This window comes from Ammodytes marinus (assembly GCF_949987685.1).
Source record: "Ammodytes marinus genome assembly, chromosome: 8".
Lineage (NCBI taxonomy): Eukaryota > Metazoa > Chordata > Actinopteri > Uranoscopiformes > Ammodytidae > Ammodytes > Ammodytes marinus.
The window spans coordinates 30,750,942-30,763,620 of NC_137212.1; the positions used below are offsets into that span (position 1 = coordinate 30,750,942).

General features: G+C 39.2%; 1 protein-coding gene across 2 annotated transcripts in view; it reads right to left on the reverse strand.

The window, feature by feature from the left end:
• nlgn1 (neuroligin 1) overlaps positions 1–12,679 on the reverse strand; it is a gene marked incomplete at both ends in the record, with an annotated part of 304,273 nt that overhangs the window by 176,597 nt on the left and 114,997 nt on the right. For both annotated transcript variants that reach the window (XM_080032917.1, XM_080032918.1), the window contains one exon: positions 11,264–11,416. In XM_080032917.1, coding sequence (XP_079889043.1) covers positions 11,264–11,416 — 153 coding nt within the window. The remainder of the gene's footprint in view (positions 1–11,263; positions 11,417–12,679) is intronic.

Below are 12,679 nucleotides of genomic sequence, written 5' to 3' on the forward strand. Positions count from 1 at the left end.
ATGTATGAGCAGCCTAGACCCTCACAAGCCACAAAGCCTGAGAGGGCAAGTGGTAAACTGATGAGAGGAACAGAGACACAGACAGGGCCAGTAGTGATGCATTCATGACATCAGTAAATGTCAGTTATTCTCCATCCTCCTCTTACCATCTGGCCAAAAAAACACTCATATCTCTTATCTCCCAACACTGCATATAAACACACTCCCACACACACACACTCTCACACACACACACACACACACACACACACACACACACACACACACACACACACACACACACACACACACACACACACACACACACACACACACACACACACACACACACAGGTATACTGTATGTATAGGAGCAGTGAGACAGGTATGCAGAGGAGCAATGACACAGGTATATGTATGAAAATCTATAGGCCTATTTAGATTTGTAAAATATCATCACACAACATAGACAGCTATTCAGAGACTGGACTGGTCACCTCCCCTTCGTATGTAGTGTACAGAGGTGTATGACACACACGCACACACACACACACACACGTTAACATATACATGTGGTTTGCAGTGAGGTGTCTAGTACTAGCTTACTGTGAAGCCATATAATCTGTTAGTTTCATATATTTTCCATCTGCTGCTCTCCAACCTCCAGCCAATCAGCTGTTCCCAGACCAGCGTCTACTGTCACAGCCATACAGCCGATTATACAAACCATTCACAGTCTTTTTGCTTTCTTTCTTTGTTGTTTTTACACAAGTGCAATTTAAAGTTGAGCTGGAGCAACTAGGGGAGCCATGATTAGAAATGATTTTGAGGAGTCAAGGGCAAACATTCCCTGCGTTCCGAATTGCATACTTTCTGCTATTTAGTATGGTAGAAAAAAGATTTAGTATGTCCCGATTCTTGTGGCCAGATTTAGGATGGTTAGAAAGACCCGGATGTCTACTAAATCCGTCCAAGATTTTTAGTGTTGTAAACAGCATCCTATTTGGGTGATTCTGACCCACAATCCAGTGCGAACCTGAAGTGACGTCACATCAACGGAGCCTCCATATGAAAAAAAATGGGGATGCGACGGATATAAAAGCAAGAGGCAAGATCAAGGCGCAATGTTATGATTAAATAAATAAGTAAAAGTATGTCCCAATAGTATGCCTACTGCATCCTAACTAGATTATTTTTATCGTCTGATGTAGTATGTAGAATAGAAAAAAATAAAGAGTATGCGATTCGGAACACAGGGATTGTGTCTAACGTACTGTTATGTGGTATACAGTTTTATATGTTATATGGGTAGTTTAGAACATCGATTCCACCACTCAGGTGAATATGACATTAAAATGTGACGGACCTTCCCACCTCTCAACATACTCTGCCTCTCACCCAATGCATGCTGGGATTAGCTCCAGAGATGGAAGGTGGATATAGAGGAAAGTTAGAGTAAGGTCTGCCATTCTAAAATATTGATGAGAGTGCCCTTTTTATCAGCCATTCGCTGTGTAGGATTATTCATAACAAGGGACTCAGGAGTTGTTTTAGCGTAGAAGATATTGAATATCTGTACAAACATCACTAATCAGTTGGACCAATGCACGACTAACAGCAGTGGCATTTATAAACCAATATAACACAAGCCTCGCTATTAGCTACAACCTAGAAAAAAGCATGCCGAACACAGGTTTGATTATTGATTAGACAGGACGGATAGAAAGCAGACCAGAGGCATGCAAAGGAAGTGAAGGGAACTAGGTTAATGAACCAAACACAGATTGACTTTGACTGAAAACTCATACTGACTCTGGCTGGCTTTTTACAAACCCTCTGTACAGACAGGCACTTCTCTAATGTTTCTTTCAAATATTATTTGATATTTGTTGTATATGTCTATAATGTTGAGAACAGTCAATACATGTTTACCAGGTGGTCATTTGAAAAGCTAAAGTTGTATGAGTTGTCAGACCTTACAGGGCCAATTCTGATTCATCTAGAAAAAAATGCCCAAAAGTAAGTCCAACACTTGAATACTTTACACTTAAGCACATTCTGCAGTTGAATTACATTCCAGATTAGCAGAAATTAGTAGTATTTTTAGTAGAAGGGGGTTTGCTTCAGTTAGTACATTTGGTGTTAGTATTTCTTAGTATTCAGATCATTCCATAGTTGAAAAGGAGAGCAAAGCAGGAGAAGTGAAAGAAGGTGGGACAGGTTAGGAGATTAGAGAGTGTTAGTTCTTAGTGTTTCCAGGCATGAGCATGCAGAGGCAAGCATGTGGTGTGGCTCCTGGTGTGTTTTAACCACGTTGGCCTCACAGAGAATGAAATGTTTTGGTAAATGGTAAATGGACTTGACTTGTATAGCGCTTCTTAGCCGATTTTCTCAGCCCTAAAGCGCTTTACATTTCTCACCACATTCACCCATTCATACACACACTCACACTAATAGCAGTAGCTGCCATGCAAGGCGCCCTCTGAACCATCGGGAGCAATGTGGGGTTCATGTGGTGGGTAGGCGGGGGATCAAACCTCCGACCCTGCACTCCAGAGGCGACCTCCCTACCTACGTTGCCACTGCCGCCCTTATGCAGAATTATTTGCGCACCCTCTCTAGACTGGATTGGTTGGTGGATAAAATGGTTTGACACCAGAGGGCAACAGACTTATATAGACAGATATCAATGTCTTAAATGACAGGAATTTGCCATTTAAGTTTATTATTTGACCATGACCCACCATCATCCTCCAACCTGTACCAAGTTCCTCAGTGATCCAAGCTTAAATTGCCACAGTGTATACAAAAGTGTCACCTTTGGTGTCCATCGTTGGTATGAGAAATGTATTGGTGGCAAACTAGTGGGCTCTAGCTATAAATGTATCGTCTGTTTTGGAGTAATAGTATTAATATGCTCAAGACGTGTTAGTAATTGTAACTGCAGCTTAGTGATTTATAAGAAATAAAACAATAAGCAAAATAAAGATGGATGGATGATTGAAATATTTCTGATTGAACAATTCCAACGCAAGGTCAATTTAAAACTCCTGGTCTTCATCAACACATGGAGTGTGCACAGTTACCATGGGGATTGGCATCAATTGACATGTAAGCTATGTAGCTGTTATGATGTCACCTAAAGCAGGGTTTCTAATCAGTGTTGCCTCCTTACATTTCCATTCTTACACTGTAAACAATTGCTGTACATTTACAGCAGGATTTCAACAGCATTTACCTGTTATTTATAAAAACAGCATTTAACTGTTAAAATAAAAGGCAGTCTGTTAAATTACAGTCCTTTGCTGTTATTTTACGGAACGGTAATGTTTTTCAAAAATACTGAACTTTCCTGTTAATTTACCATCAAACTTAGAAGGGACAACTTGACATGAGCTGCCTGCACATGTGAAGCTTATACAGTTTTCTTCATTAATCCTCATCCATCCACATCTTAACTAATAAGTGTTGTTTACTGTATATCCTCTGGTTAAGTTTACTTAAAGTTGAGTTATATTTACTTGGAAATGGAAATTGCAGTTAACGTAATTAAACCAAGTTAGTCTTACTTAACTGAAGAGTTGTGTTTACTCAGTAGAATTAAGGAAACGGATTGCCTTAGAAAAATCAAGTAAGCACAACAAAGTGTATTGTAGAGACGCCCCCTTTCCCACAATGACTTGCACTGGACTAAACGTTTGGTATGTTGCTATTTGCACCCTCAGTAAAGGGGATGTTTCATTCCATTACCTCACTATGCATTTTGTTTAAATAAAACATTTCTGTGTGAACTAACTGTTATTTTTGGTTATAACAAACGGTTTGTGGAAATCTTAAACAAGATCCCTAGTTCAACTCAGGAGACAATTTACAATAGAAATGAATCATTCCATTGAACTTAATATATTGTAACAAGTGTCTTGAAGTAACAAACAGAAGCTGCTCTCTGTGTTTAGCATTTGAACAAATAGGGGACATAGTAAATTTACATATGGAATGAAACAGATCTGCCCAATGAAATATAACATCCCCTTTGCTCACGGTGCAGACAACATAACAAACATTTAGTCCAGGTTCATCCCTTTTTTCATTAACAGTATAATCCTGTCAAATTTGGTGACAGTCAAATAATGTTAATTTAACAGTAAGAAAATGGCAACCCTGCTGCCAGTTGATTAATGTTTTTTTACAGGGAAATTTCTTACAGTGTACCTTTCATCTTACATACAAAGGTGGAATTTATAATATCAAATAACAAATTGCCCAAATGCTTCATGTGCCTGCTATTTAGACTGCTAATGTGGCTTTGAATTCCAATTCAAGCATGACCATTATCGTCTCCATACAAAACACATGGCTGAACGAAACCAGCAACAACTGTACGTGCATGTGTTGATTGATGGATTTTAGGAGTTTTAAAAGATGACATATGGGAACCAGACAGTGGCTGTATAACACATAATAATACACAAGACTATGCATTATATTGTATGAATAATGGGTGGGTTGGTCTGAATGGTGAAAGTCGTGTTAAGAGCCTTCTGGCGCTGTGGAGCGTGCCCAGATGGTTCCTCTATTGTCCTGGCCTACACCCACCCACAGTATTCCCATCCCATCCCATCCACAGAGTGGTTGTAAACCTCCCCTCCCCATCCACCATTGTTGTTGCCAGATCACCATTAGCATAGTGTAGCTTCCACTGGCACTCACAGCCCACTCACTCTTAATCATTACTTCACTGAGCCAAATGAGCAGGACACAAACAAACTGGGCAGACTGAGGGAGCAACACAATGGCCCAGGAAACCACTACGTCAGCATTCCAGGACAGTGCAAAGATATACAGTGCTGCTTGAAAGTATGTGAACCCCTTGAGCCTTTTGGAATTGTATTGAGTTTAACCATTATTAATTCATTTTTATCAATACCAGTATTAGAAAGATCTCTCATTACATTGGTCCATTTCATCATTCAATTTGGCCCTCCTGATTGTGTTTACCTGCTTGATTTAAGCAATGCAGCTCAGGGTTCACAAACTTTTGCACATACAAAAGTTGGCAAATCATTTGTTTTATTTGTTTTAACAGTTGATTTCCGGAAAAAAAAATGTGGAATTGATAATCAAACATCTGTTATTTTATATAAAATATACTGGTAATGATAAAAATTAATGAATAATGGTTAAACTCAATAAAATTCCAAAAGGCTCAAGGGGTTCACATACTTTCAAGCAGCACTGTATACAGTGGCGTCACACCCATCGGTTTTGGTGTATGTAGTTTCAATTATCTATATTATAAGTGTAACATGTTCTTAGTAATGGCATAATTCTATAAATAACTGTTTATTTTTTAAGCAAGATATTCGGCTAATAGCCCTAATACAATTAGTAGTCATCCATCCTTCAGTCCAGTTGTTAAGCATCTGGCTGCTAGCAAGTTATGTTGTTTTGCTAATTTTACTATTCATTTGAACTGAAATAAATGTTGACTTTCTCCTTTATTTTCTTCACCAGAATGCTTTGATAACATGTAAAAAAAAATGCAACCGCCCCCACATCCCTCTACAGGGGTTTCGTTTTCTGACAGGTCACCTTTTTCAGGGCTAATAAGTTTGCCGGTCTGGTATACTTTACATTCAGCCAGTTTGGGAGGTCAAAGCATGCATCAATTATTGAATATGGTTTAATGTTTGTCTTTTTCAGGTCAAGTGGGTTTGTCATATTTCTGTGAACTGAATTGATAAGATAGTTGGTCTTTCTCTATATACATGTATCTATCTTCCCTACCTATGGTCCCTTCTTTTGTTGTGCCCCTCCCCCAGAATGTTGGCTTGCATGCATGACGCCACTTTATTTATACTGTCTGTATATACAGAAAAGTTTGAAAGCAAAGAGTGTTTTACAAATGGGTGCATACAGTTGTGGTGTTTTAGTTAAGAAATAACTGGTTATTGGTTTTAATGATATACATTGTACATATTTATAAGTAAACTGCCATGAATAGATATCTGATCAACATTCCAGATGCCATTATCTATGTTTAAATAGCATTCACACACCAGATGATCACAACAATGGCATGACACAAAGCTGAAACCACATTTAGACCATGAAAGAAGAGAGAAACCCCCTCTGGAAAAACTGGCCGACGATAACACTCAAAGAATGGAGTTAACAATTTAACAAGCTAAATAAAAGCTCTCATATAAAAGAATCAGAGTAGAAAAAATTATTCTGTAATCTAAAAATATATCAAATAATATGGACCATACTGACGGGTAGCGGGCTGCATTCTAATGCCAAAATCTGCTCCAATTTCACAGCCAGTCTGATGGAAAGCTACGGTCTGTGATCATGTCATCTGTCCCTGTTTGGGTCTGAGGTGTGTTGCATTCGCTACCTCTTGCAATGAAACGGTAGCTTGGTCCTACCAGACCATCGTACTTCATTTCATTTGTACAGAAGGTCTGGAATCGCTCAATTGACAAGCGTTAACTCACTTGAAGGCGGGTGTCTGTTGAAGTTTAAAACTATTGGATCTGCCCAGTGCCACTCTGGATCTGCCAACCAATTGTATAACATTTGGTCATCACGTATGTCATGCGTCATGAGTGAGTTTAGATGATTGGGGTTAAGATTAGGGTTTAACGCCCTGTGTGAGAGGGGAACACTCCTACATCAAACATGCAAGGCTAATTTGGTTACATCTGAAGCCATGCTAGCTGTATCTGATGAAAACATGTTTTGAGGGTGTGTAGCGCATTCTGAAATAAGGCTTAAGTTGTTGCCTACATGTCGTGTATTGTTCTAAGCATTTTTGACAATAAATCACTCCACTGACAACCAGAGAAATGATAACGCTAACATCTGTTTGAGTTTTTACTGTGGAACCACCGTTTCATTTCTTTTTTTAAATTGTTTCTCAAAAAACATGGCCCCCTTATTCGTCCTTTGGTCCACTTTTAATCATAGGACTCCTAAGAGTTGTCTCAGAAAAATACACCATCCATACACTTAGAACACTTCATAGACTAGAGTATTGATTCGTTCTTCAGTCATGATCATAGTATTGCCCATGCTTGCAGATCATTTCCTAATATGGGATGTGATCAGGGTGCGGAGAGCGAGAGGCAGAGAAATGGATATTTTACTGGCCAGGTATATCTTAAAACAATCAGAGGCTTGATGAATTGGCTGAATGGCTGATGTATGGCTGGAATGGAAGGGGTATTTGGAGAAGGTTTGAGTCAGGGAAATGCACCTCATCAATCAGCATGATTAAAGGTTTTGGCTGAGCCCGAAACAAACTGTGTGAGAGGCTCTGGCCCCTTAAAGGCACAGTCCGCTGTGTGGTGGAGGTACTTACAAACAGGCATGCCCTGTGGGTGATACATTGAATGTATGAGCAGATGCAGTCAACTATTTGTGGTAGCCCCATTCTTATTTAGAATAGGTCTATACTATATTTAGATTTACAAGATGTTAAACCCAAAAACGTTCCAACGTTCAAATCTCCCAGATTATTTAAACAATGACTGGTATGTCGGGTATTCTTTGGGGACAGATTTTAAGAAAGTAAAGTGTCAATACTTGATTTTAAAAAATAATATAAATGTTTTAATGATAAAATACCTTTTTTAAATGTTGACATTACATATTAACATGTATTTTACATATTGACATTACACCTGATTTTCTACCCTGATTTTAATGTATCACTTACTTGTAATATAAATAAAAAATACTCATCTTTGGTTTTGTTTTCTGTGTTGGCTTTATTACTACACCTGTTTTTAATTTGCTTGTGATCTCATTGTACGGTAAAGTGTCTTTCAGCACCTTGAAACGCCCCATATAAAATATGTTTATTTTAATTCATTATTATTATGAAGAACAATACAGACCTTTACATGACAATATCATAACACCAATGACACTACTTCTTGTCTGCGTATCTGAATGCTGTATCTGGATTAAAGAGTACTTACTTCCTTAAGTATTTCAGTTGTTGGTCAAACAAAATGAACCCTAGAGACAAGGGTGTTCCATTAATAACCAAGGGGGAGTGGGAAGACAACCACAATATAAACTGGCCCGCCTTTAATAATAACATTTTGACAGCACTATACCGTGTGCTCCATTAAGACCTCATGTGCACAACTCCTAATTCATTAAACACACATGTTCATAGGCGCCCGCGGACACACTGACGCTAGCATATTATAAGCATGCCCCGTGGCTACATCCATTGTAGCCAGGGCTCCTTAAACCATAAATACAGCTCTGCTTCAGGCAAACCCTGCATATTTAGAGCCACTAATGGCTTCTTGCAAAGCACTTGCTCTTAAAGGCACACACACACAAACACACAGTCAAGTCAAGGAGAAAAAAGCACTGGTGTGGGAGTATAGAGTTCTGTCAGTAGAGTTAGCATCTCCCAAGCCCAACAGGTGCAGCAGCAGTGTCTGGGCATATAAGGTCAAATACACACTAAAGTTAGCAGTGAGTGTTGTAAGTTGGCTCTGTGTCATTTCCACTGGAGTGGTTCAGTTTGGTACGGTTACAACAATTATTTGTGTTTTCATTGACCAAAGTTAGATACTCATTAAATAAGCGTACCGTGCCTTTCCTTTGGTTAGGGATCCATGCCGTCACAAAAGGGTCCAAGTCCAAGTGGTTGGAGCTTCACACTGCAGTGTGTTTTGGTGCTGAACGGACCAACTCACAATTCACAAGTTGGAGATTTCTTTGCATGTAAAAATAAATCAATGGAATGGCCCTCTGAAGAGTATAAAAGAAAGGGTTCCTGGATATAGGTCATTAGATGGAACACCAGAGTGGAAATGTCCCGCTAAAAATGCACATTGTTCCAGGACAATTTCGGGTGATTTGGGAGTCAATGTCAGTATCACAAACCATGCACTGAGACAATATTATAGGGAATAAAATGAAACATCTGTCTTTTTTGCTTTACTAAGCAGTAGACTAAATGACTAGTTACATTGGGGTAATGTTGGCAGTGGAGCTACTTACTGAACCCACTTCTATTCTTAGAATAACCGGATGACTGACTGGAATGGCCAGCGGTTATGAGTCCAACACCTACTGCAGCTGAGTACTCAAACTCTCACGCATGCACACACACACACACACACACACACACACACACACACACACACACACACACACACACACACACACACACACACACACACACACACACACACACACACACACAAACACTTTATTTGGCATTGCTCCTTCCCACACATAGAGTCTAATCTGAGGCACCCTTCCCTTAACCACCATGAGGAACTACATCGCTCAACATCTTCAACACATCACACAGACAGAGCAGAAGATAGTCACATCCAAATAATAAAAATCGACTTGTAACATCCAAATTACTTCTTATTTACGCCTTTGTACTGTTGTATTAAGAACTTTGCTTGTATTTTAGAGATTGACATCAACATTATGCAACCTTTTTGACGGCTTACATATTGGTAGAAAGGATTGGTAACCAGTGTGCTCTAAAGCTTCAACAGACAAATACCATAGCTGTCGCATAGGGCTGTCTTTATTGGTTTTTCTTCAGCAATCGGTGTATTAAACCTCCTATTGATCTATCAAATGCGACAAAATAGTGAAAAAAGCCCAAGGCCACAACTCAATATATGTGTCATACCAACAGTCCAAAAGTAACAATTGTCCAATATCATTATGATGAAATGCACAGCAGCATTATCGTACATGTTAGAACCCCGGATAAAGAAAATGCGTCAACACATTTGGTTGAGCAATGACAAAAAGATGTTTCTAACCACTGTTAATTCAATTTCAGACAAATAAGTAATGTATGACAGAACCCATGTGTAGTGTTTGCAGGTTTGTAATGCGGCCATAAAATAAGCCCTTAAGCTGAGAATGTACAGTGTATATACATCACTTGTTCACCGCTCCTTTCCATACACAGCATGTGGAATGCAAATATTGCCACATATCTCTATTCTGGTATCGTTAAAAAAAAAAGAAAAAATAATAATCAACCAAAACAGCATGGAAATGAAATTGGTTCTTTCCATCAAAAACAAATGACAACATAATCTCATTCAGGACAGCAGCAGCAGCAGCAGCAGCAGCAGCAGCAGCAGCGAACATTTGTTTCCGTCATTTGTGGCAATATATTTCTAAAGCTGCCTGCCGGGTACAGCAGTGACAGCCGTACACGGGAGAAAATGAATCAGGAATTAGACTGATGAGAAGAGATAAGAGGCAGGAGGGAAGAAAAGCTATAGACATGAATGATGGAGCACAGTTCAGAGAGAAAGACCTTCATGTATTGTCTTTGGTGTTTGTTTTTTAAGATAGAAGTAGTCAGTTGCCACTGTGCCACAGATGTTTTCAAACCCAACCCACTTCCAACAACATTGATCACGCATTACAGATTGTGTTTTTTTAACATTACTAACACTATTCCATAAGAAAAGAAGACCGCACATCACAACCAAAACCCTCAACAGATTCCAATCCAGCCATTGGATATACGTATATTCTTAGGGTAGAACCCCCCGTTTTCCCCTAACAATATATATCCAATGAGTGAGACACAAGACAACTTTTTTTTAAACAATCATATTTTCACTGCCAATCGTCCTGAATACATTTTGATAATGTCCATTGCTAGGAAACATCCTGAATTAATGGGAAATGTTTAAATTTCACTGATAACTCAATTTAGCTCACATAGAGGGGAGCAAATGTAAAAGGTGTCTCACATTACCCCGTTCTCCCCTAATGTGTGTGAATTGTAATCAACAAAGCAAAGCAGAAAAAACTTGTTTGCACCGGTTATTAACAAGAGCAAAGACCAAATGAATCCAAGTGAGCAAGCTTTAGAACCAGAAAACAAACTCCACACCTCTAGTTTGGGTACAGACGACTAGAAGCTAAACTGTGTGACCGACCAGCGGCAACACACTATCAAGAGAGTTGATTGGGAAAAGACAGTGATGCGTTGGAATATTCATGTCCCTATGTGTTCATCAAGCCATTGTATAAAATACCCACAGCAGCAGCACACGGAATCGCCAAAAGAAAGAAAGATAGAAAGAGAAAGTAAAAGAAAGATGGAAGTATGAAATATTCCATCCGTAGTTTTAGCCTTAATGCTAAAGCTAATAATGGAGTCACCAAGGAAAGAAATTAAGAGAGAGAGAGAGAGAGAGAGAGAAACAGATTGCCCCAGTGGCTTGTAGTCTAGAGCAGTAAAGGTTGCCCTTACCCAGGACTCCTAGTCTGTAGTTGACGGTGATGACGATGACGTTGCCATAGCTGGCCAGGATGCTGCCGTCAAACATGTTGGCTGTGCCCTCCATATAGGAGCCTCCATGGATGAACACCATGACAGGCTTGGGGCTCCCGCTCTCCCTAATGTCTGCAGGAGAGGGGGATGAACAGGAGGGGGAGAAGGGTAGAGAGACACAGATTAGATGTCAGATAGAAGGTGACAAGCCGGAGATGCAATTTCAATACTTAACAGGGCTTGTTATACCCCCCTATATACCTCTTTCATTTTTGACTTGTTTTTCTTTTCTCATAAATCATGGCAAACTGGCTTTTTCAACCCGACAGTTAAGAGGCGTCAAACCATTCATGTGTCTCTCACGTGAAGGCTGTGACATGTGTCCGGTGATTGGAGACATTTTTTTCTTTATTTATTTATTTTTTTCTTTATTTCTTTCTTTCTTTCTTTATTTATTTATTTATTTATTTATTTTTTAAATTCAATTGCAGGTAAGGGATTTAGTTTTTTAATTGTTTTTAATTTACATTTATTTTATTTATTTATTTATTATACAAGACAGGTGAACATTGACATTGTTGTTGACAGGCTGTGTGTGTGTGTGTGTGTGTGTGTGTGTGTGTGTGTGTAATGTACATTTTAAACACATGTTAATGAAAGGGGATATTTAATACGGCGGGGTTTTTAATTTTTCCTCCAGGTTGATGGACTGTCAACATGCAAGAGTGGCAATTTAAAACTGTCATGCCATGTCGAGGTAGCCTGGCTCCGCCCGCCTACCTACTTCCGCCCAAATTTCATTTTCCCTTCAGTAGTCAGTCTGGGGCTGGGGTGAATTAGTGGGATCTAGCTGATGAAAATTGACGGCCGTCCAATCAGCGAACAGAATGACTTACACAGCAGCAAAGCAGGACGTGTGTTTCTACTACAATCAAGTCTGAAGACTTTTCTGTTTCCCTTTTAACATGTAATTTTTATTTTTATTTAAATGTTTTATATGTTTTATTTAAATGTTTTATTTCTATTCATGTTTTTCATTCTCTTTCTAATGTGTATTCTGTACTTGATGTATTTTACTCTTGCTCCTGTAAAGCACCTTGAGTGGTCCTGTGTCTGACATGTGCTCTACAAATAAACGTGCCTTGCCTTGCCTTACTACCAGAGGACTTAAAAAAAAATTGTTGGGGAGATAAAATAGTGAAATATTAGGTCATGGTAGGTAGGTAGCATGGTGAGCCTGCTGTTACTGTAGCAGTTTAATTAGCCATATTAAAATGTTGTTACATGTATAGGCTTGATTAGTGGAAGAAAGGAGGGCCGTATTGTAAAGATTTAGCCCCCTTGATGTGCTTCTAATACGGGGCTGGGGATGTGAGCAACAGATGTGGTAGAAGA